General features: G+C 35.6%; 1 protein-coding gene across 1 annotated transcript in view; it reads left to right on the top strand.

Moving 5' to 3' along the window:
- The first annotated feature begins 222 nt into the window (after positions 1–222).
- LOC129262069 (alpha-N-acetyl-neuraminyl-2,3-beta-galactosyl-1,3-N-acetyl-galactosaminide alpha-2,6-sialyltransferase-like) overlaps positions 223–26,788 on the top strand; it is a 40,043-nt gene continuing 13,477 nt past the window's right edge. Inside the window, exons 1-8 of the mRNA XM_064100281.1 lie at positions 223–371; positions 3,488–4,018; positions 6,126–6,535; positions 7,789–7,896; positions 8,603–8,850; positions 15,176–15,288; positions 20,983–21,026; positions 26,157–26,174. Of these exons, the coding sequence (XP_063956351.1) occupies positions 318–371; positions 3,488–4,018; positions 6,126–6,535; positions 7,789–7,896; positions 8,603–8,850; positions 15,176–15,288; positions 20,983–20,988 (1,470 nt within the window). The 5' untranslated portion in view covers positions 223–317 and the 3' untranslated portion in view covers positions 20,989–21,026; positions 26,157–26,174. The remainder of the gene's footprint in view (positions 372–3,487; positions 4,019–6,125; positions 6,536–7,788; positions 7,897–8,602; positions 8,851–15,175; positions 15,289–20,982; positions 21,027–26,156; positions 26,175–26,788) is intronic.

Raw genomic sequence — 26,788 nt, forward strand, 5'->3', positions numbered from 1 at the left:
CATAACATTCTTCCAATATTTCAGAAATACTTTTTTTTCAGATACTCTCCTTTAATAGTGGTGGTAGGGGAGGGGTTGTATTTTTCTTATCCATATTCTCATTGAAAAAAAAAGTTATGTGTGTGTGCGTGTGTTTTTACTTTTAGTGACTATAATTGCTGTTAACATTCAAGTGTTAAATAATTGTATCATTCTATAATTTGCATTTTATATCATTCCAGATCACCGTGAATGTAACCTTGAGACGAAACAAGCTAATATAGAAATGGAGGTTACCTACCATTACCAGTTTGAATTGAGGAGATGAAACATGTAGAATGATGGCATGGTCCATCGTAGACCTTCTACCAACGCGCTGCACCAGACACTTGGTAGGTATACTATATTTACATGCGCCCCACCCTGGTCATGATGTATCTAGTCTGTATTCAGCCTAAAGATTTGCATGCGTCAAGTTTTTGATCACAAGATTGTACGTATATCTGGTACAATGTACCGAAACAGATACAGAAAATGTAACACTTGTTACAACTCACTGCAGTAAACACACATGATTTCATTACCTGGAAGGCTGGAAGAATGACCAATTTCTACTACTTCATATAGGCCTATCCCTATTCCAATTACCCCTTTTCTTCTAGCAAAGTTTAAAAGTAATGGGCCATGGAGGGGGGGGGAGGGTGGTGGATAAACTCCCGACAGACTTGAACTCTGCTGATGTCATGAAAATACATGGTGATTGCTTGGAGATTGTGGCACAGTTGGGGTCATACATCTATTGTGTATTTATGTAGAGGGCCTACATGTTCATGTAGGCATATGCTTTCAGTAAAATACTTTTCACTGTTTTATTTAATAGTAGGCCTACAAACTCACCAGTTCAGATGAAAGTAGACTTCCTCTTTCTTGTAAGTCTAGTAAATTATGCAATAGTGCTACCAATCTTCTCCTCCTTTTAGACTTCAAATAATATATACATGTATACATGTAAGATCTGGCACTGCACAGCTGAGCTCACGATCAATTGGGCAAAATGATTTTTTTTTAATATTTCTATTCTCAGATTTCTATTTAAACAATAAAATATGGATTTTCTTTTTATGTAAAAAATAAGAAAATCAATGTACCAAAAGGAACCTCGATTTTCACTATTAAAAACAAGAATCCAGTTGCTGTTGTATCGCGATAGCTCAGTCGGTAGAGCGGGGGTTTCGGATTCGGGTGACCCGGGTTCGATTCCCAAGTGGTGCGCTAGTGCCCTTTGGTAAGGCATTTATCCTCATTACCAGTTCCCTCGGAGAGGACTTTAAGCCGTCGGTCCCCTGGTTGCTTGCTCACAGGCATTCGTGCTTTCTTGGCAGTCAGGTAAAAACCTCGGTATAACAATACACTTTTTTTTTTACATTACAGTGTCTGCGATAAAAACATGTCCATGTACGTAGGCCTACCTAGTTACACCACCTAGACTTTAATAATGCACCCCGCTCCCCTCAAAAAAAGGAAAGAAAATTAAAGAGGAAAAGGAAATAAAATCTTGTAGCAATCAAACAGAATGCAGATGGTGGAAAACAACTTAGTTAAGGACAGAGGTCAAATGAGAGGTCGTTGTCTGATGATTTTCCGGTCTGTTGTCCATGGTAACCAGTTACGTGACATTGGCCATTCATCTTTTTCCCATATCTTACAACTGCTGGTTAATCATATATTGGATTTACAACTGGAAATCATATGTTTGAGTTACATTTATTTATTTTTATTTATGAACAATTAAAAAAGGACTTGAGCAGAAGCATGATTTTTTTTTGGGGGGGATTATAAAAGTGCTTTTATGGTACGATAAGAAAAGGGAAGAATTTTTTTTTTCTTTTTGAAGAATAATTGATAGAATTTCAAAGTACATGCAATTTACATGTAATGTATAAAAATGATTTCAGTTTCTTACATTGTAGTGTTTAATAAAATTTAATAGAAATTACTGCAACACTGAATAGAATGACAATTAATTCCTCAGGCTTTATTTGCTTCTTCATAATCATATGAATCCAGATATGCAGTATGGAGTTGCCATGCACAACTAGTACATGTACATGTATATGTAATGAGTTTTATTTTACCTATAGATGTCTTTCTTTAGCCTTCATTGTCATGGTAACAACATCCAATTACTGAGAATGAAAGGCATATTACCCCTATTGCAGTGAGCACACTGCTAGAAGATTACTAGTATACTGCAAGATCTGCTCTATAAAGAATGATCATCATTCTACATTCAGCTCTTTCTTTATCCAGAGTCAATCCAAGGAAGATTATGCCCAGCTTCACTTACTGTATTACCTTCCCCAAAAGGTGGTTTCAAACCGCCTCGATCATAAGAATCCCCGTTAAATTACGAGAACTTTTTTAGGCTAAAAAATACCCATTAATTATTCCTGCATTCACACCGCCCCGAAACATACCCTTCGGGATAAGTTCCTGAAGTTACGAGCATGCGCAGTATGGTCTGTATAAGAAGGCAAGGCGCGAGATTCAAAATCACTAGCCCAGCAGCCACCCACGGTGCCCGCGCCCAACGACACGCTGGGCTAAAAGTTCCTGTAAATTGTTTTCACATTGCCAAAATACCTGCGACCTTGGAAAAATCCCCGCGTAAGTTCTCGTAATTTCGCCAAGTACTATTTAGCGGGTATTTTCTTTCGGGGAAATTACGCGTAGTTTGCTTTCACATCACCAAAATACCTGGTATTTTCTGATCGGGGTAAATTTCCCGATCAGAGAATACCTGGAACTGACGAACTTCGAGGCGGTCTGAAACCACCTAATGAGATATTTCATGGTTGAATAATATTCTGCTTTGTAGTGTAATGCAGTATAAATAAGGTTTTACTTTTATACATCCAAGTGAAACATAATGCATGGAATACTGATATTGCATGTACTTCTTTTCATATAAAGTGGGCCACCCTACATGTACAGGTATGTCTTTTTGGAAACCGGGGCCCAATGAAGTAGAAATACAAGAAATTCTAATCTATTATTTGGTATTTCTTTTTTTCTGCTGTGCATCAGTTCTGACAAAAATAAAATCAAAACCATTTCCAAAGGGAATGGCCAGGAGCTGATGGGTTGAGTGAACAGACCTCATGCTGACTGACACCAAATCTACATGTACATATATTAATTTCCTACTGAAATGTTTGCTAATTTTGTTAATTTCTAAACCCCTAGCATTAGAGATTGATGGACATTATTTCTTTGATGTTGTATGGCTGCTACATGTATGAAATGTTGAATCGTTAGATTACATGCATGGTTGAATGAAATAAACTCTTGCTTGTTATTTGTATGACACTGATGACGATGGTGAGGATGACAATGATGATGATGGTGAGGAGGAGGGGGGGCCATCGGTCATGATGATGTTTACTGTTTATAGTGTTGAACTGAACCACCTCAATCAACTGTTAATCTTTATCATTTGTATAAACAGAATGGTCGACAGCAGCTGAAGTGGTTGGTGCTTTACTCTGCACTCTTCTGCCTCATTTGCGTGTCCTTATTAAACAAAAAATTCTCCAGCTTCTTCGGGGGCCACAAGGTCAGGGATGTGCCAAAGGACAGTGCTCAGCTTATCCTGCGACGCGACAATGACAAAGAGCCACCAGACCAACTTCTCCTTGGTACAAATGACTTTATATACAAGGGACAGAATGCTTCCAGCCAAAGAACTCTCACAGATGACATCCCACAATTCAAAGTGCCTCTTGTGGACGATGGTTTCGATGAGGATGCCAAGAAGAGAGAGAAAGAATTGGCTGCCATCGAGAAAGGAAAAGATGGGACACAAAACAAGAGAACGAAATTTGAATTTAAAAAGGGAGAACCTAATGAAAGGACAGGAGAAAGTGTAGCGGCAGAAAATGCTGCCCTCAAACAAACTGATGCAAATGAAAGAGAGAGATTTATTTTTAGACCCAAACCATTTACTGTGCAGTACTACCATAGCGTTATAGATAATGAGGTAAGTCTGACTAGTTTGAATGTCTTCATTCCTTTCTCAGCCTCTCCTTTTAACCCTATCTAGGCCGGGAGTTCATATGGCCCAGGCCCCCCCTTGAGATCTCGGCCGTCGACCGCGCAATCCCGCCAAAAATTGGCAAGCAGGTTGTCTGGGATATAATCTACAAAATTGTATAGTAATTTATTTCATGCGAATTGTTATTAAGTAATAATGCTAATTTATGCGTAATTAGTATGCGAAATCATACTTTCTCCTCTAACTCTATAAATAAAGCTCCAAATGTTCTAATTTTTGGCATAGAACTCTTTGTGGTGTTCTTAGCAAGTTTACATTAAAAAATTGTGATATCAGATCAATTTTTTATGTATTATATTGTTTTTTGCAATTTCTTATGTATTTCTTTGTTTTTTGGACCCTTTGTTCTTCATTGTTTTTTCAATGAAATTCGTTGGGGACTCTTCTAAGATCATAAACAGCATAACATACATACATTTAGACAGCAAAACTAAAAATAATCATACATTTATGATTTTTGGTTGAAAACACAATTTACATTGACTTTGTACACGAAATCACATTTTTGAGCAATTTTTGGTCTGACATGCACTTGCATAACGTTGCGTAATTTCGGAAACACGTACCCGGGTGACACAAAATTGGTCTCAAAAGTTGTGCAAGACTTGAAAGTAAAAAGTCAGCAAGCAGCGCGGTCAAAAAAGTTTGCGCGGCGAAAATATCGCGCGACTCGTTGAGGGGGGGCCTCGGAGGCCCCCCCCCCCCCGGCCTAGATAGGGTTAATACTCTCTCTGTCTCTCTCTCTAAGTTGCTTTGATGTTTGCAATATTTACACTTACATATAAATCTTTTGATTTATGCTGTGATATACTCTTCTATTTCCACTCAAATTAAGTAAAATCATGACGTTGCATGATTTAAAAGTCTGCAACACTTCCTTTTATTTGTGCATGTGAGAAAAGCTACATCAATATCTTTGGATGAATTAAAAGTCTTCTCAAAAGATTCTTTCTTTGTTTTAATGGAAATATGGTTCTTTGAATTAGAATATATATATATTTTTTTAGTATTCATTCCTTCATCATTTAGGGGTTTGTAGAGGTTATGTTTTAGTTTTCTTTTAAATTACACTTAAGATTTAATGTAAAACTAGAAATTAAATAAAATTATACATGAAGATTGAATTCATTGATTTCTAATACATGGCATATATTTTGAAAATACTTTCATCTCATAAAAAGTGTGATGATCTAATTTCATCTCTAAATTTTACTGACCAAGTAAGGTCTGTATATTTTGTGGCATTAATAATTCATACAGTCTGATTTGAAGGAAAATTATTCATTCTTATTTGCCCCCATTTACCAAATTTATCTTGATAAAGAAACTGATTGAGAGGATGAAGGATGACTGTAAATTTTAAATAAAGTGGAAAAGAACTGAATATACATGTAAGAACTGCTTTTATGATGGATTGGACTGAAGCAAATTCTGACAAGATAATCTCTGTTGAGATTAGACTTCATTAGAGATTTGAAGTCAATCATGAATAAATTATATACACTGTACTCACTGTATTTTGCAGACATATAAGAAATAGAGGAAATAGAGGAAAATGAATATCCAAAAGTATTGTACATGTATACACTGTATTGTACTTTTGCAATCTTTAATATAAAATATGTCAGTATCATAGAAGGAAAGATACATGGATATTCTTTATAAAAGACAAATTGATTATTTTTTCTTTTCACCTTTCAGCTCCTCCCTTTTATCATTTTATTGAATGTTGAAAACAACAAAAAATGCATTATAAGAGGCAGGTAGTGTTGGTCATTTTCTTTCATTTTTTTATCTGTTTACTTTTTATTTTATCTGCACTGTGCCTTTTACATTTTGTATTAAAACTTGTTTCAATTCATAGAAAAGAAATCATTGGTGAGAATTAAATTGTAGCTATTTGTTAGCTACACAAGTAGTTTTACTTTATTTTGGTTTTTTTTGTACTGCAAATTTTTTTAAAGTTTGTAATTTGTATAGAATAAACGTAACAAGCAACTTTTTTTTTTCCTTTCTCTTTCTCTCCATCCAGCCTTTTACAAATAGATATAATACATGTGCAATAGTTTCTAGTTCTGGTCAGCTCCTGGGCAAAAATTCTGGGCCTGAAATCGACAGTGCCGATGCTGTAATTCGGATGAATGCTGCACCTGTGAAGGGCTTCGAGAGCGATGTCGGGACACGGACGACAATCCGTGTGGCATGCTTCATTTCATCCAACCACCTGACTTCGCAGGCGGAGACCATCTTCAGAGGGGTGGGGGCGCCAGAGATTGTTTTCTTCTGGGGTCTTGAGGCGCCCAGGAGTAAGAGGAAAGCTCAATCAGTGCCTAAAGTTACAAGCTTGCAGAGAAAGTTTATGAACATACGCTTCTATTCCCAACGCAACGAGGGAGAGTTGGCAGCGAACAGACTTTTTGAGAGGGAAACCGGAGCTAGCAGGTAGGCAGGCTTGTATTCATCTGTGAAATTCATGAGTTTGACTATCATTAAATGATCTATTAGTCTGATTGGTCAGTTTGAAAAGTCATGATGATGTAGAACCAAATGTACCAAGTCCAACTCTCAGGCTGGCTCCCATCTTCTTCAGAAAAATAAAATTTACCACACTCTACTTCTAAGTGCTACTTTCAGACCAAATGATCATACATATTGTGTCTCTGACAAAGTTGATCACACCACAATAAACGTCAGTGACTCTATTTGATCTTGCTGGTTTATGTTTATAGTTCGAGAAAATAAATCAGTCATTCAGAGCTTGAATGTGACAGGTTTGTCCATACTCTACAATAAAATCTGATCTGGGTTGATTTTTTATATTAATTTTTTTGTGGCAACTGTAAACAATTTGTGGTCTAAAATTTGTGAAAACAATAGATATAAACAGCTGGTTTAATGATATGTCTTCGGATTGTGCTTGTTCACATTGTTCACAGTATACCTTACATGAATCTGTAGCAAAGCAGTATATTATATGTTACTGTTGTGGAGCGTTGTGGCCCAGTGGATTAGTCTCCGGACTTCGAAACAGAGGGTCGTGGGTTCGAATCCCAGCCATGGCGTAATTTCCTTCAGCAAGAAACTGATCCACAATGTGCTGCACTCAACCCAGGTGAGGTAAATGGGTACCGGTAGGAAGTAATTCCTTAAAAAGCTGTTTGCGCTATGAACGCCTAGCTTAGCTTGGTAATATAGGAGCGCCTTGAGCACCTAACAAGGTGGATATGTGTGCAATATAGATACCCTACATGTATATTATTATTATTATTACTGCTCACTGTTTATAATGGTAAATTGCCAATTCGTCTGTTTCCAACTCACATGGTCTACCTTAATTTAGTCTTATGCCCTTACATCCATCAAACAACCATTTGGTCTAATACCCATTTTATTTTGCACAATGAACACTTACATGTCGTTCAATTAGACCAAATGGTGTATGGACTAAATGGATATTGGACAAACTGGTTATTAGACAAAATGATGAGTTGACAAAATGGCAAATAGACCATGTGGATAGAATAAAATCTGATGGTAGACCAAATGATAGTAGACTATTGGTAACTGGACGAATCGGCATTAGACCATTTGGAAATAAACCATTTATAATAAGATTATGTGGATAGGTTGAATTTTCACAACTGAAAGCTTGCAATTTGTTTTAAAACCTGCCACTGATTGTCATGTATGAACAGGATGGAAACCAACAGCTGGTTATCAACAGGATGGTTCACTGTCATGACTGCTCTAGACATCTGTGGAGAAGTCAAGGTCTATGGCATGGTACCTGATGATCACTGTGTGTAAGTATTGTGTTCACACTCTTTTCAAAATATGTTTAGATGTCGTTTTATCAAGCAGTAGCATACGTATTTCCCTGAAAAATATTGTTGAGTGCAGTAATGATCAATTGATCATTCACTATTCATCCAAACTTCATAGTAGTCAACTAGATCTAGATATGTATATGTGTGGAGCTTACATGTATTTTGTGATTTTAGTGCACTATTATGACTATTTCTGAGTATATGAAAATAATTAAGTCATGGTTTCAGACCATGGTGTGAAAATTTACATTAAAGGTAAATTCCAGTTCTGGTAACGATCTCAAAATGACTTTTTACAGAATCTAATATAATGACCACCCAAGTGTCTGTTTGTATGAATAAAAAATATGTGCCAAAGGATTCTGGAAGAAATTGTGTAATTGCTGAGAAATAAGCAAAATAAGCGCGGATTCGGTCACTTCCGTCGGGTCTTTATTCCAGCAATAATAATACACTGTCCCACGTGTGCCTATCTGTGTTGGCGATCTTCAGTGTGATCGTATTTCAGCTTAGATTTTATGATTTCACAAAGTTCAGTTTATGTAACTGTACCAGATCTAGATCCACGATGATATAGTCATACTTAACCTTGGTTTTACAGACTTTCTCACGAAATTAGTGTTTTACTGCAACTACTGTAATTTAGCTTTAAGGCCATCTTCTCTCATTCTTGACCACCCAGATATTTTGAGGATGAACAAGTCAAGTACCACTATTACCAAACTGGCTCCAATCCCACGGAGTGCACGTACTACAAGGTGCATGAAGCCACGCCCAAAGGTGGCCACCGCTTCATGACGGAGAAAGCCATCTTCGCTCGCTGGTCCCAGATGTACAATTTGACATTCCATCACCCAAGCTGGAACCGGAGTCAAGACCAGGCCTCCAAGCATCTTGATACCCCCTTCACCAAGCTCTTCCACTTGAAAGGTAGGCGATGAAAACGGGCGTGGCCCTATCTTCTTCTCACTCTCACTCTCACCATCATTCCTCGTCATCATCAACAGGATTGTCTACCCATTCTTGTCTTCTGGAATCTTTTATCTAGTGGTGGTGGTTGTCCTTAAATGTTGTATTCTAATATAAACCAGCCTGAATTATAATCAGTCTTACTATCTGTAGTGTAGTAGATGTTAATGTTTTCCTATTCTTTCAAGTATTACATGGTGCTATAAAGTAACACTACTCTGTTACTTGTACTCAATATTCTATTAGAGACTTACGATTCGTCAAAAAAAAAATGACAGGAATTTCCTGTATCAAATTATTGTTCAAAGATTCAAAGAGTGTGAGAAAAATTAACCAGGCCTTAATAGTTTTTCTCATGGTAATCATGTAATACTTTACTTATTTTCTCTGATAGTATCGGGTATTCAGGTAGTAAAGATTTATTCTTATTCTTAGTACATAGATGTTTATAGTGGAAAAGCAATTATTCATCAGTAGTAGATCGTGTATTTACTGTGGTGGATGGTTCAAATACAATCATTTAGGCACTGTGTTCCTTTTGTAGACTGCACCAAACTTGAAGTTCATTAAGAATGAAAAATTTAACTACAATGAAGCATGGAAACAACATACCTCACAGGTCAGACCAAGGTTTTTTGGTAAACAATTTAAACCCATTGACATATTCTTATTTTGTACTCAAATAAAAAAAAATTGTTGCATGGAATGTAATGATAATTTCTTTGAAAAAGAAAACCACAATTTGATTTGATAAATACTAGAAAACAAAGCATTTTTCAGGAAATCAAATTGCTAGTATTAAGAGGCAACTTCAGTTACATGTATGTTCTCAATGAAAAGGAACACAATGTCTATATCTCTATGCTGGCTGTCATATTTGTACTTTCATTATATCATTGGTAGGGTTTTAATACATTTCATACATTTTTTTTTTGCTAAATGCTATGTGCACATGTACAGTGGTTTATCAGGAAACTAATATAGACTTGAAATTGGTTCGATCGATTTATTTTAACAGTATTCATTTCTGGTAATTAGAATGAAGTAATGCAGTTCACAAGAACTGTTTTGTGTGCTACATGTGTTTATAAAGGTCAAGTCCACATCAAAAGTTGAGTTCAACATAAAAAAAAGAAGGGAAACTACAAATTGACAATGTCAAATACTGAAATTTCATGGAAATCAGATGTTGAATTTTTAGAAAGTCATCACATTTATAATTTTCACAAAACTATAATATGCACATCAAGGGCAGGACTGTATAGTGAGGCAACGGATGGTGTCCCTTTTCACTGTTAAGATACATCTTTTGCATTTTAGTATTAGAAATATCATACTGTGCATTCAATTCTTTCGTCCAATAATTTAAAACTTGTCAAATCAATATTAAGATTAAAATTCATTTCTTGAAATACAAAATAGATGAATGCGTATTGACATCAGCTGGCGACTATGCATACTCAGGATATATATGCATATACTGAATTGTGAAAATGAGCAAAACTTTCCCATGTCTTTTAATATTTTACATCCAATTTGAATTCTAGTGTTTTGTTTATTCTCTATCTTGTGGTGGTGAACTTGGACTTTAACTGAAATTCTGTATCTTTTGGTGGTGAACTTGGCCTTTATAACTGAAATTCTGTTTTTGTGGTATTTTTGCTTTTGGTGTTTATTTCTTGCATGCAAGCTTTGAGTTTCACTCATTTTGTTATCTTCTGTGTGTAGTTTTACGAGCATGGCTTTCATTATTTCCTTTCCACTTTTATTTTTTTAAGTGGTGAATTTGTTAGTCTTTGTAATACATGTATGTTTATGTAGTTGAAATAATGATAGTCTGACATATAATCGATTTCATATATTTAAACATGTACCAAGTACCATGTACCAAGTACTAATTGTATTCCTTAAAAATGATGGGTTAATAATTTTATCATTTTTTTATATTATAAAATAGCCTTTAAAATGGACATACTGAAGATTTTCAACATGCACACATCTAGGAGTAAAATCGCATGAATGACCAGAACACTAGAGCGAAAAGTTAGAACCGAAAAAGAAAATGGATGCTATTAAACGATTAGTCTGCTGTGCAAACCCTTCACTCAAGTAAAGGGTCTGAATTGCAGCCTACTCATGCCTTGTGTACAGAAGGCCTGAAACAGCAAGTTTTGTATATATGCTAGTCTTTGCATGGAGACACACTTGTTGATCAAAGTTTCAGTCAGGGTCTGTGCCTGCAGCCTATTAAATGACGGTTTAATACCTTGTCTCATGCACACTCATATGGCTACAAAGTCTTTGGACCCAAGAAATGCCCAATCTACATGTACATGTATCTCAAACTGCCGAGGAGAGGGAAAGCTTCCCAAAAGTTTGAGACGCAAATCAAGAAAGCAATATCTCGTGCTTTCCCTAGTACTGAAGCGTGCATGGTATTTATCACACACAAAATGATCTCGGCTATTAGAAAGGATGTGCTCCCTATTTCTCACTGCAGCAACGTTATTTATGAGTTCAAGTGCTATTGTGAAGCTGGGTACATATGGCGTACAACCCAATATTTAGCAGATTGCATTAGCCAACATGTGTCTGCCTCTCTTGCGCGTGTTCACAACCTCCCCAAGCGTGCAGAAAACGTAATGTTAGTACTGCGATGGATGGTGGTAGTCGGGCCATTGCTTACCACTTGCTGAGCAACCAAGCATGCGTGGAACAATACTGTTCAAATCATCTTGGTTTAAAGTACTCAGCCAAGCAAGGACTTTCACTCACCTCAACGTTGCCAGAACTGGCATAATAATGCTTTCTGGGATAATTTCGACCCTTTCAGCTTAATTCATTATGCCGGCATAATTCTGGCATAATTATACTTTTTTTCTGGCATAATTTCGACCCTTTCAGCATAATTTGGGGCATAATAAGACTTTTTTAAGCAAAGAATCTGGCATAATAATAGCACATTTAGCATAATTTTGATCTATTTGAAGATTGAAGACTTTTTTTTTTTTTTTTTTTTGCTTGTCAATTTTTTTTCTGGTACGAAATCCTTTATTTGTGATTGAAGACCTTTTTTTTTTTTTTTGCTTGTCAAATTTTTTTGGCGGACGGTTTTGCCCCCTCCCTGTGGAAAATCCTAGCGTCCAAAACAGTTTGGCATAAATTTTCGCGATTTAGCATAATTTCGCTGCTCCTCTGGCATAATTGGATTTTTTTCACTGGCCACGCTCACCTGCACAGCAAATATATTCAGCTACTGTGCTGTAAGAACCCTTGAGTTATTTTTGTTAATAATAAATAATAATATATGCCATTCGTTTAGGCTCCGTAAAATCCATTAGAAATGCTCAAGGCGCACAAATGAAGGGGGGGGGGGGGCAAAAAAAACTACAACAGAAAATCATTGATAAAATGAGATAAAGAGTAAGTTTTTAGCGCTATCATTCGCTTTGCTTCAATTTACGGCTGTTTCTTACAGTGCCGGCCGCGGGAAACGTCACAGTGCCCCCTAGGGCGAACGCGGTAGCCCGTAGCGGACATTTGAGGGGAGCGGACGAGGGAAGACGCCCGCGTCCGCTCCCCTAGGACATGAGTGCCCTAGGGGAGCGCCCGAGGATAGTGCCCGCGTCTATCCTAGGGTGTTTCCCTAGTATGTTCGGCCGGGCATTCTTGGTCGAAAGAGGAGGTCTGATTTGACACATTCGTTCAAGACTGCATGTGATTTTTATCTCATATCAAGCATAAGTTTTCGATAATTTATCGTGGATAAAATCTGTTATGAAAATTACAAAGTTTTGGGTTGATAACTGGGATTTTAGGCTTTTCACCGAATTACTTATTGTGTTCGATTACACACTGGCACCAGTGTAAAGGGTCCTTTCCTATACATGTATATGAATATTCTCCCGTGGTGTCCGTTATTTCATTCACTGACATGGTTAGTCGTGATCGTAAATGAGTTTCTGACAAAGGAGCAGGTATTTGTCGATGTTGACCCTACATTCCAGAGGTCGTCCTAGAACCATCTACTCTATTCTTTCCCTACATGGTCATCCTTTTTTATATACCCTGACATGCCTTTCAGGCGCGGATCTACGAGATGCAGATAAAAGGGAGAAGAAGAAAGCAAAAATGAAAGAAAAGGCGAAAATGAAGGGATGGATTGAAGACGAGAAGGAAAAAGAAAAAGTGAGAGAAGGGGAAAGTGCAGAAAGAGAAAATAGGGGGGGGGGGGGCAAAGAGGAGAAAGAGGGAGAGGGGGTAAAGAAAAGAAATAAGGAAAAGGTGAAATGGAGAAGAAAACAGAGGGGATAAAAAAGGGAAGGTGAGGCAGAAAGAAAAGAGGGAAAAGGAGAAAAGGAAAATAGATTGAAAATCGAAGGGAAGAAGAAGAGACAAAGGAAGAAAAGGAAGGACAGAATGAGAAAGAGAGAATGATAAGGAGGGGGAAATTAAATAAAATGAAGAAGGGAGACATAATAAAATGGAGTAAAAAAGCGAAAAGGGGAAGAGAAGGAAGGGCGCAGGAAAAGGTAAGAAGTACAGGGGACAATAGAAGTGGGACTTAAGAAAAAGTAGAGGAAAAGAGAGAAAGTGGGAAGAAAAATTTGGGAATTTGTCCAGATTTTCATGTCAGAAAAAACGTTAGTAACTCGCATCTGCCCATTTTTACGCTGATGACAAGTATTGAACATTCTTGCGCTCAATCTTGTAATTATTTTCTCTCACCATGCTCACAATTTCCTGCTCTCGTTGCATCAATTAAAAACTTGTCCCGAATTAACATCTGCTCCTTCAAGAAAGAAGAAAGAAAAATGAAAGAAAAAGGCAAATAGGAAGGGATGGATGGAAAATGAGAAGGAAATAGAAAAAGTGAGAGAAGCAGAAGGGAGCGAAGAAACGAAGAGGAAAGGGGAGAAAGAGAAAATAGAGGGGGCTTATTGTTTCATGGTAATATGTATACCATATAGTTCTGCAGTACTTAGTTATGAAACTTGTTTTACTCAGTAATGCTCACGCGTGATGATTAAAAGGATTTTCGACTATATAAAGGTGAACCGGGACGGGGCTTTCATTCTTTAACTTGGCTTGACTGACTCCTTTGTTCCCCCAAAAGAATTGTTAGGTTTGATAGTTAGCGTTTGCGTGAGCACCCACCAAAACTCTTAACAAAAGAATAGAATGGTCTGTATAGCTGCTCCATTCTTGCTTTGTCGGAAAGTGATAATTAACTCGTTAAGTACCCATTCCACACACTACGTCATAGTAGCTTTCGAAAACATACTTTTACTAGGGTATGTGTTTAAACATTGAAGCTAAATGCGCTAGAATTTTTTTAAATAGTTACATTATGTAAATAGCTTTTGTTGCTTTGCTCTGAAGCGCATTGAGCATCCAATCAAGATGGAAAGTGCGCTTTACAAATGTCATGTATTATTATTTTTAGCTGCCATATAACACTGAATTCTGTATTATACCAAGTTGTGACTTGGTTTTATCATTTCCAATTCATATAACAAAGTATATTTCTTCCTTCTTCTCATTTATTATTTCCACCACTTTCATCTCTTCCCAATTCGAATATCTACCAATGTAACTTAAAAACCGCAATAGAGTGCAGGTAATGTAATCAGATGTTTTAGCAAAAAGATAAATCTGTTCCATCTGTTACATTTAGGTAAATTTATACTTTTTATAGGGTGAGGGTTTTAGAGACCCGATTTGAACCGAAATGAACAGAACATCCTCATTTATTGTTGTTAACGCATCAACAAATTAATCCCCCCCCCCATTTCTATGAACATCCTGTCATAAATTGGGAAGCGGATGTGATCAAAGGAGATCAAAGGTGTGGGCGGGGAGCAAGACTCTACCAGACTGTTGACAATAACAAAAGAACCAAATAACAAATCGATGAGCACAACCAGTTATGCTGGTGTTCGCTTTTTGCACGTCTACTTTGTAAGATCTTGGTTATACTAGTATTCGTTTTCACGTACCTTTCATTCCCTTTATTAGGGTTTTATCAACCATGTCAACGAATTGACGATCCCAATATTGACTGCACGTTTGTTTTAACATAATGATAATTCGCAAATGCCCTTGATATTCATAATTCTGTTTTATTTTAAGTTTGTCATTAATGTTTGTTAACATTCACTCTGTTAATAACTTGTCAATTTTGATTTACAAAAAAAATCAAGTCTGCTTATTAATGTCTTTTGTCTATTTTAACTATTTTTTGTTGTTGATATGCCTTTCTTTCTTCTTTCCTGATTCCATCCAGTGCACCCCGTTAAAACTCAAGGAAGAATGTTTCAAATGTTTTCTAGTTCTTACACTGTTCATAATAAGGAGATGGGATTAGGTGTAAAGTTCACGCTGAAGGGAGAGGAATGGGTACGTATGGAGAGAGAAAAAAAAACTTATCACAAAAGATAAAGAATTGATCTTCATGACATTAAATCACAATTGTGTCCTATTTTTTTAAACAAGTTTGTATGATACATGTATGCCTCCCACGTAAGGCGTAAGGAAAAAAAGTTTACCTAATGCATCAAATTAGATTAATTGATTAGATTCATTGCGGTAAATGAAAAACAATAAATTCGATGTTCCAGCAATGGTTACCAGATTTCACAAAATTAAATACGGGACAATCGACAAAGCACTATGTACCATCGGATCGACCGAGCCAGGCCAAAAAATCAACAAAAAGGCTACACAATGTTAGACTTGTTAACAAAATATATTAAGAAAGGGGGAGGGAGGGTGAGCGGAAGAAACAAAAGAGAAAAAAAAATGAGGAAACAAGAAATGAATTGAGAGGAAAGAAAAAAGTTTGAATAAAAGGATGAAAGAAAGAATAAAAGACAGATAACAGTTTCCGTCATTACTTGAAATGAATAAAGAAAGAAAGAATTAAAATAAAGGAAGGGAAGATGAATAAATGTGTGAAAGAAAAAACATAAGGAGAGAAAAGAGAAAAGTAAGAAAAATGGAGGAAAAGAGAAAGAAAGAAAGAAATAAAAAGAATTCCTTCATTATTTGAAAGAAACAAAGACAGAAGAAAACATGAAGGAAGGAAGAAAGGAAAGAGGGAATAAGGGAAAAGAATTAAAAGGGAAAACAGAAATGAAAAAATGAAAGAAAACAAAACAAACAACATCTAAAAAAAAAAAATCTAGAATAGATTCTGATCACGCTAGTTTAAAAATATAATGGTCTATCACAACATAACCAAAGTACATGCACATGTAAACATAATGCAATGTACGTACCCTAGGGTACCCGAGGATAAGTGCGGGCACGGCCAATATTATATAGCACGCAGGAAACTGCGGGTGCGGCTAAACACCCTAGGGGGCTCCCCTTGAATACCCTCGGTTAGACGCAAAAGCCCCCTAGGGTGTTTGCGTGCTCGGGCGTGACGTTTCCTGCGGCCGGCACTGTAGCTTAAAGGAGAATGAAACCCAATATTTAATATCACATAATATCATTGATAAGTACATGACAATAAAAATGAATCCACTTAATATACCCCAATCTGATTTCCCAGTATCGAGTACCACCTCTTCAAAGTTGGGCTTCTTCAGGTTCGAAGTCTCTGAATGGAGATCGCCATTGTTGCGGGGTTCGTTCAAAATTGTGACATCAGCGACAAACAACTGCTCTCGGTAGTACCGTTACTTCCATGTGCATAATGCATAGCTAGCTATACAGGCTGAAACCGCCCCCAAGTTTGCATAATATAGATACTTTTTTTACCAGAAATAAATAAAATATACACATAAAATACTTGAAAATATTATTAAAAAGCTATTTAAATTATTTTACGGTTTAAAAACACAAGTTGATGAGTTTTGATGAAAATTTTTACACATTTTTTTACAATATCCAAATTGGCAAATTTGACAAAGCTAAATTTGTACGTACTGTACGGACGGTCATATACCCTGAACCGAGTGATCATGTTATGTTGGAAGTTTGGTTATTTATCCCGATTGAATATCGGGAAATTGTTGATTGTGCTATATTTCTATATATATAACGTTGTTTATTATTTGTTACCGTCGATTTTAAATAAAACGAAACTTATCGCGGACGTTTGCATTGAAATGGAAGACCGAAAGCCTACGGCTTCGAGCCACAATACTCGGCCAAAGAAATCGCTCAACGAGCAGAGCTAGAGGCCGCACGGTCAGCAGCAGCCACCCATTTTTTGTCTCGCCCACCAGAGGTGGAGGCGAGACTTAGGGATCCAAATGTTGTCCGTCGTCCATCCATCGTCCGTCCGTCACAAATCTTATGACACATAACTCTACAACCGTAAGTCACTTTTCAACCAAACTTGGATGGTAGATGGACTTGGGGGACCTGCATGTTATGCTGCAGTTGGAGGTCACATGGTAAGGTCAAAGGTCATTTTCAGGTCAACGTTAAAGTTTACATGCAAGACTCTCTTATGACACCTAACTCCGCAACCGTAAGTCGCTTTTCAACCAAACTTGGATGGTAAGTGGACTTAGGGGACCTGGATGGTATGCTGCAGTCGGAGGTCACATGTTAAGGTCAAAGGCCATTTTCAGGTCAACGTTAAAGTTTACATGCAAGACTCTCTTATGACACCTAACTCCGCGACCGTAAGTCACTTTTCAACCAAACTTGGATGGTAGGTGGACTTGGGGGACCTGGATGTTATGCTGCAGTCAGAGGTCACATGGTAAGGTCAAAGGTCATTTTCAGGTCAACGTTAAAGTTTACGTGCAAGACTCTTATGACAAGTGTTATTCCATCCCAGTCATTTCACAATGAAGTTTCGATACAATTCTGTTGCGTGCCCTCGCAAATCACGATATTTCTGGTTATTTTCATAATTGGGTGAGACACAAAATCGCTTTTGCCTTGTTTTTTTTTTAGAGAGAGATTTCTGGCCTCTTCTGAGGATCGATAATTAGGTAAAAGCTAGCTGCATTTTGTCCCCTTTTCTGACCGATTTCGGCAGCCATACGCCTGGCAGTAAACCATCCTGATCAGCATTGCCCCATGTGTTTTACGCTAGCATTCACAGGTGCGCTGGGGTCGGACACCAAGCTAGCTTGTTTGTCGATGACCTCACAACCCCCCACGGGGATATGGGGAGTATGAGCAAAATGGCGACCTCCACGGGTCTTTCGAATATCAAAATATTGATAACTTTGACTGGGCATATCATGGGAAATAGGAAACCATTCTGCCTCATTTTAATTTTATTTTAATTAGTGAAATGTAATCGGCTTATGACCAGATAATAAATCTATCCTTTCATTTTCCTTTAAATTGTTTACCTTGATAGCCAATTACAGCTCATCGTTTAGTGTCCATTGTCTCCTTCAGTTCTACTATAAATTGTTTCACTCTAGTATTCTGGTCATTCATGCGATTTTATTCCGATGAGTGCATGTCAAAAAGCTTCAGTGTGTCTGTCTTTAAAGGCTATTCTATGACTTACTTATTTTTTTTTAATATACATACATGTACGACACATTAAATCAACTCTCTTTGTTTATTTGAAAGTAATAGGGAAAGTCTGGCAGTTCTACTTCATTATAAACAAATATACTTTTGGAAACAAACAAATTTTTCAAATGCTGAAAATAATGGATTGCGAGGGAGGGGGGGGGGGGTGCTGTATTATGTAAACTATTTTTTTCAGACATTCATTGTATGTTCATTTGTACATTTTGATTTTATAGAATTCTAAGAAAATTCACTAGGGGAATATAAATTATTATAAAAGAGGAGAGAGAGGGAGTCTTTGCAAATTCTTATTACACCCCCTCTTGCTATTGTATGTTAGTGTCACTGTGCTTATAATTTTAGCCATTAATACTCTTCCTGACTATTAACGAGCAGTTTTCTCTTCAACAAGTGTTTAATTACCCCATAAATTTCCCTTTTTATGACAAAGTAAATGTCAACAATCTAATGTTTGCACTGACTTCATAATGCCTACAAGCCTTCATAATGCCTAATTTACAGAGAATAGTTAGAAATGATAAGTATTTTAAAAAGACAGGGAAGGAGAGAAACGTGCAATGTGATGTACATTTAGGGGGAAAAAAATCTAAAAATGAATATCTGTATTTTCAGCAAATATCATTTGGAGGAGACTGTCTTACTTTCTCTATTACCTTAATAATTTCTCCTCTTTGTTGTCTTTAAGTATTGTTTAGATAAATGTATGCATTCACATGTACATGTATGATAGTCTTTATCTTTGATACTGGATAAGAACTTGAATAACCACCGGCCTTTACATGTACATGTACATCAATTGTTTCTTGATGCATGATTTAGATAATTTTAGTCTCATTTTTACCATTGATTTGCTTTTTCTGCCATTATGAGCCTGTATAAGAAAAGTTGTTTACGTTGAATGAGCTTTAATACCCATCATTACAATCAACATGACAACATGGAATGATATCCAATCACTATGGGTGTCATACAAGTCATTGAATTGACAATGCAGATCACATCACACTGTCAGCTAAAATGAACACTTTTTTCAATTTAAAAAATATTGTGAGTGCGATTTGTATAATTATTTGCAAGTTGCAACTGGAACTACCCATTTCCATTTTTTTTCACTCTACACAGAGCTCAGGTACAGTGAACACCCATTTTTTTCCCTTAGAGTATGCAAGAATTTAATTGTGAATGAACATGTATGCAAGTATTTGATATGAAATATGCATAATTAGTTGGAAATGAAAGCTAGCTTGTGTGCTAAAATTCTAAGCAAATGTGGATTTTGTTGCAACCTGTCTAAAACTTTGGTAAATTTCAATAAATATTAATTACATGTATATTTGATTGAACAAATATTTTTACAAAAGTATAGTGGCCATTAGTTTTCTTTGTGAAAACAGGAGTTTAGCACCCTCTTTTGGCAATGTTACTATCGTGATGATAAAAGAGTTTTTATCTTAAAACTACATTTAAAAATGCTGAATGTTTCCGGAAATTTTTATGAAGTTCTACACGTGGGCGTGGTATGTGAGTGGTATTATACCAAAAAGTGAAAACAAATATTTAAAAATTCAGGGAAATTTTTTGTATAGTTATAAAGAAAGTGATACATGTAGCTGATTTGACCATTGATATTAAATTTACATGTATGTATCTGATTGTGAGTTCAGACTTTGAATATTTATATTTTACTCCATACTGAATACAGGCTTGTAAGGAATGTTATGTTCACTTGTGTTCGTTGAAAATATTGTGTCTTAATATTAGCTTAAACAACCTACTGGCTAGTTTATCAACATATAGAAATTGAAAAGTATTTTGGTCATTGATAATCTCTGGGTATACTACAGGCCTACTTGTCTACTTAAAGGAGAATGAAACCCTTGAAACCAGCTGAATCCATATCAAAGAGAAAAATAAAAGAAACATATCGTTGAAAATTTGAGGAAGATTGAATGAATGATAAGAAAGTTATGAGCATTTGAATTTTGAGATCACTAATGTCATGTAGATCCTCCCATTGGCAATGCGACCAAGATCTGTGATGTCACACACGTACAACTCTGTCATTACTTCAGTACTTATTTCACTTATATTCTCACTTTTATAGAGTCTATCACAGCAAGGTGAGGTGTTCTCTTTACGAGAGGACAAGTACAGCGGTTTCACAACATTATATCATTGATGAACCGTTTGTCATATGATTAGAATGAGCAAAAAGATATGTTTTGGGGTATATTTTCAGTGTCCAAAAGGGGAGAGTTGTTCATCTGTGACATCATAGATCTTGGTCGCATTGCCAATAGGAGGATCTCCATAGCATTAGTGATCTCGACATTCAAATGCTCATAACTCTTCTATTGCTAGTCCTATTTTACTCAAACTTTTGTTGATCTTATTCTTTGATTTTTCTGCTTTCACAAAAGCTAACTTGCTCCAAGAGTTTCATTCTCCTTTAATGTAGATCTTTTATAAATGAAAAGGTTAACTATTGTCTTATTGACTGATCAGATGTACTGTATTTGCAGACTTTGTTTAAGATATCTCCCAATTGTAAGCTTGTTTGTGTTTGTATTTTAGGAATAAAGTATTTCCAAAGAGGAGGTCGTTCCAGAGAGAACAGAGTGAGTTTTACTTTTATTCTTTATCTTTTTATTTGTGATTCTATGTTGAATCAGTTCCATACAGTATGCCTTTCCACCATGTATTGTAGTTGTGGTTGATAATGGAATAACTAATGCAATAATATTTCTCAGTTGCAAGATTTGCTTTGTTTTGTACGTGTAATTATTATTTAGTGTCATTCATGTGGCTTATTATGAAGTTCACCCTATGCTTTTAAACTGTATGTAATATATAAGTATAACCAGGCACTTTTCTGAGAATAATGTTTGCATTTTTTGTTGCTTTTGTTGGGTTGCTTGTTGTTTACATAATTTTTTTTATAGAATGTATACCTGTAATTGGTCTCCAGGGGGATTGATTCTATTGGGGGAAATCCTTCTGTTATGCTTTTGCAGTTTTAAAACTTAGGAAAGGTGATTTATTCCTTTCCTCTTTTTTTTAGTCAATTTTAAAGTGTTATATGATTTGATTTGGTCATTGGGCCATTTTGCTTATTCCATTTTGATTGAAAGTAATATCTTTTGCCATGTAATAGATGGAGAGCCATTGCTTTTTGGAACTTCATTTTAAAGATAAGGTTCAGGAGCGATAGTAAAGGCAACTTTGGCATGAATCGTCAGATCTAAAATATCAATTCACTTGTGTTTTCTGTTGACTTTCAGAAAAATGATTCAAATGATCCCATATCAACCATTACTTTCTTTGCAACACAGATATCATTTCAGCAACTCACAGCTTTAATACAAACATGTAGATATCATTTGTTCAGTTTAGATCCCACTACCAATTACATAAATCCTGATTTGTTCATGTTATAGCCATTTCTTTACCAACTATCCTCAAATAAATTTCTGCTTTATATGTTTAATAGTCCCTTTTTTTTTTACATTTATAAGGTTATGTCATTATGTGTCCAAGTATTGTCTTTTTAGCTGACAAAGTAGTCAAATTTCTTTCTATCACTTCTGAACCATATTTATGAGTTGCTTTGTGTATCTGTCTGACATTTTGAAATCATGATGCATTCTTACAGCTGTATTTATAAAGCACACCAATTAATATTCAAGCTTTTGAAGGATGCAGTATCATTCACGCAAATATTTCACATTGTCATTGTCTTACAATATTTTAGCATGAAATCACTTTGTATTTAATATGTACAGTAATTTTCCTAAGAAGTAAGACGGTACTAAATATATATCCTATTCAAAAATCAAAATGTTTGTGTGTTGTACAGTTTGTACCTTGGCTGGAAAATAGTGTAACCAGGATACCGATAATTCGGTATGATAACAAGAAGGAAAAGAATATGTATTTCGGAAGGGGAGGAGATGGAAAAATTATTGCTGCACGAGCTGCCTCAGGCAAGTTTGCACTGAAAGGCACTGTACTTTATGGGCTTTGATCAGATTTGTGGTGCAATAAAGGTATGTCACTTATCACAAGAGATATGACTTCACTCGATTGACATAGCTTGCATCTCGAATCTCTCCATAATTTAATCAGAGCCCACAGACGATGCCAATAGCTGCCTTTGAAATACCTATTTTAGCCAGCTTCTGCTTCTAGTTTAATGTTTAAAATTTGTATCTTTCTAAAGAAGTTAATTTCAGGAAAAAAAAAGTAAAAAGAAATTGACCTTTGCATCTGTTTGGTTTAAAATTTTCTGGAACTGGCCAATGTACAAAGAACTTTTTATAATAATAATAATAATATAGAGTATTTCTAAAGCGCCAAATCCACATTGATTATGTGCTCAAGGCGCTGCGAAAAGGAAATAAGAGAAAAATTACATGGAGCAGGAAGGGACAAAGATAAAAAGAAGCACAGTCATGACAATGAAAGGAAACTACTGGAAGGCAATTTTAAACAAATGGGTTTTAAGAGCAATTTTGATAAACGCTCCTGCACAGTAGCTTCTATATCATTCTTCTTTTTTGATCTTTGCTTTATTACCTTCATTTAAAAAAATGAAAACTTTTTTGACAGGTGGCAATAAGATATCACAGGCTTGTCGATCATGATCTGGTAAAAAATATTTCTTGTTAAAGATCATTTATCCTTTTGATGTCTATTTAATAGGCTTTCTAAAAAGATGGCATTCTATGCATTATCAATATCTATGAAAACATTACTTTAATAGCGAACCAAACAATTTTTTGTTTGTCCTGCTTGTAGAGCTCTGTCAGTATCTTGTATTTGTGTTTACGGTATCTCTTTTGCTTTTCTGTTTGCATACTTTGCATACTTTGCAATATATCACCTTTCTCTTATTTCACAGTTGCAATGCAGCAATACATGCATACATGTTTTTCAGAGAAATACATACATGTATAGGCCTACCTAGGCTAAGGAAGAAAAAAAATCCTAGACAATACATGTATTTCCTCCCAGAGGCTAGAGGTCAAGAGTCAGAGATGCATGTTTTTGCAACATGTATGTCTGGCTCAGATTATTGCCAAGATCATAAAAATATCTATAATCTTGCATAAGAACACTCATAAATTGATTTGGGTGTGTTCAATGTCCATTTTCAAATTTAAACAGCAACATGAATCATGATTCAAAACGCCTTACATTTTTAAACACAAACATGATCAGGGGTGCATGCACTGTTCAGTGTCAAAAATGTAAAACTGATTTCTGGTAAACGTTGATCATCTTTTAAGTTTCCTACTCTCGTTACAGCTTACTGAACAGTTTGGCCCATCACAAGAAAGGTCAATTCTGGCACATGTGTATAGGCTTCCATTGCGAAAGCAAATCTAAAGATGTTAAAAAACTTGAATCTCGTTCAGTGTCACATTTTGTTGCATTTGCAAGGCTAAAGGTTGTCAAATCTGAGCTGATGTGTTTCCAAACGGACAGATCTATTTAGACATTTACATTTTCGAATCGTGATCTGAAAGACATATACTTATTAAAGACTGGGAAGGGGGGACACTGAACACACGCTTTGTTTCTCATTATATCCACATTTTGTAATTCATTGCTGTTTAAATTTGAAAATCAACATTGAAAGCAACATTTAGTTCTCATCAAATTTTAATAAGTCTTAATTTAACCAACTTTACTTTTTATGGCAAATCATTCAAGAATATTTAAAACTAATAATTGCTAGTATACCATAACTATGAGTAATTGCTAGGCTATTTTGTAGCATACACAATTTCACAAATTTCATTCATTTTCAAATCATCTGAATATTTAAATTTATAATAAGCTTCAGTTGGTAATAATTGAGCATTGTCATATGATTGACCAAATCTTGTAAACTAGATTTGTATTTGATACAATTAAAAGGACCCTCAGTATTAGCAATGTATAAAAACAAATATTAAAGAAGAAGAATATATCAACAAAAAAACAGATTTACCATTCTTATAGAACTCTGAACAGAAGATAAACCATGATTTTGCTATACATGTCATCTTTGTGCTAAATTTCTTTCACAGTGTACATGTACTTGGACCAAATTTGGTGATAATATGAAAACATGTTGTACCGTTGTCACCTCTATGTAGACAAGTTATTCTAGGATCAAAACCAGACTGTACACATGGGAAGGATTTTAAAGATCTGAGGACATGAGGGATTTCCTATCACAAAATCTGCTGCAAATTGCATTTTCCTTTCACCCTTGCATATAGATACATATTGTCATGGTAGAATTATTTCCTTTCACGTGCCACTGACATCTAAATTGCCAAGTAGACATTTTTTTCATCACATTATCGAAGAGTGGAAGGGATGATAGATTGCTTTTATAGAAAACATGTACATTGTATAGAACATTTATCTTAAGTATTTTAGTACCAGTATTAAACTGTTTGGTTTTGATTTATCTTCGTGTAGCTCCGTTATTGTTACCCCTTCGATTTTAGATATTCATATTCTTGAATTTGTATTTATAAGCTGTAGACCTGTATACAGTGTAGTTTGCATGGAAGTCAGTTTTGTGCTCGAGACGATTCAGGTCAATACAATTTTGATAAATTCTATTTAAAATGTTTACCTTTTTATCCCTCTTTTTTTCTTGTAAAAATTGATTCTTATCGTTCTTATGGACACTGCGCCTACTCCGTAGCGTTTGTAATACGCAATAACCTTTACAATGCACGCAAGGTGGTCGGTTTCAAAAGAGGTGGTCGATATGTGGTGGTCTCACTATCATGTAGATTTAGGACTGTAGACTGTTGTCAAATTTAAGCAATTGTATGTATTTCTCTCTTCGTGTCTGTAGTGAACTCTGCTACTAGTAATTGATCTACGTGTATACTACTGTTATGGTAAAAAATAAACATACATGTATTAGCTGGCAGAAGGTGGGTGCTGCTACTTTCAATTCCTCTGCAGCCTGCATGAGGGTCTTGATATATCTCAATTGCTCACATGCAGATGAGAGTCAAAGGGGAAGTTCACCTTGACAAAAAGTTTATTGTAAAAATAGCAGAAAAAATACCAAAAAATATTGGTGAAGGTTTGAGGAAAATCTATTAGAATTTTGATTTTTTGATTTGCGACGTCACATGCAAGCAGCTTCACATGTATCGTAAATTCAAAAATTCAATGAAGAGTTGTTTTCTAAAAAAAATGGAAATGGGTTTATATTGTACTGTACTGTACCTGTAAACATATCAACAGACAAGTTATTTCACACACCCGCTCCTGAAGAAATTTGAAGTCATCCTGAAGCATTAAAGATTAGGGCAGCTGCTCGTGTATGACGTCACAAATCAAAAACTTAAAAGATTCTAATAACTTTCTTAATCTTTAATGGATTTCCCCGATCCTTCACCAATATTTTTTTTAATTTCTTCTGCTATTTTTACAATAAACTTTTCATCAAGTTGAATTTCCCCTTTAATGTCCTTTTGCCTGAATGCCTGACAAACAGGAATGGGGATTACTTACATACTGAACGCTTATAAATCTGTACTCCCATCTGCCAGCAACGATAATTAACTTAAAATGCCTATGTGATAGAAAGGTGTGCTTGCATTTGAATGAGTACAAGCAGGAGTCCCAAATCTCTAGTACAAGAAAACCCTATTTTTCATTTCTTTCAATTAATTACTCTGCGCGGTCTGTCTTATTTCATTTTTCTCCATTGCTGCATGTGATTTCAGGAGAGAGCGAGGAAACAGGTAAAAGCATGTTTGTTTTCTTGCATCTTATGTGGTGATTTATTTGTAGTGATCAGTTAGTCCTCAATGGTAATTCATTTGTAGTGATTAGTAATCCCTCATTCTTTTTTGTTTTTGTTTTGAATATTGCATTTTTTATTCAATTTATTTTATCTTATTTCTTCTTTAATTCATTTAGTTTACTTTTTAAAACTGCCCATTATTTATTCTCCTTATTAAAGGGGTACTCCAGACTGAAAATAATATGATTTGAACAGATGAAATAAAATCAGACAAACACAACTCTGAAAATTTTATCAAAATCGGATAAGGAATAAACAAAGTTATGACATTTTAATGTTTTCATGATTTCAGTGAAACAGTCTTTATATTCATGAATATTAAGCAATGAGCAATCTGATGATGTCATGTCCCCAGTTATCCTCTTCTTATATGAAATTATATTTATTAGAATTTTGTTTTTGGAAGGATGAAAAATGGATTGACTACTGATACAATGAGTCAGATAATCATTGTTGCAACTTATTTGTTTTATAGAGACATATTATTCATACATGTTTGAAATTATGAAATAATTATGATTTCTTGTACACGTACCTGCAGAAATGGGAACA

This window comes from Lytechinus pictus, chromosome 5 (assembly GCF_037042905.1).
Source record: "Lytechinus pictus isolate F3 Inbred chromosome 5, Lp3.0, whole genome shotgun sequence".
In the NCBI taxonomy this organism is placed as follows: Eukaryota; Metazoa; Echinodermata; class Echinoidea; order Temnopleuroida; family Toxopneustidae; genus Lytechinus; species Lytechinus pictus.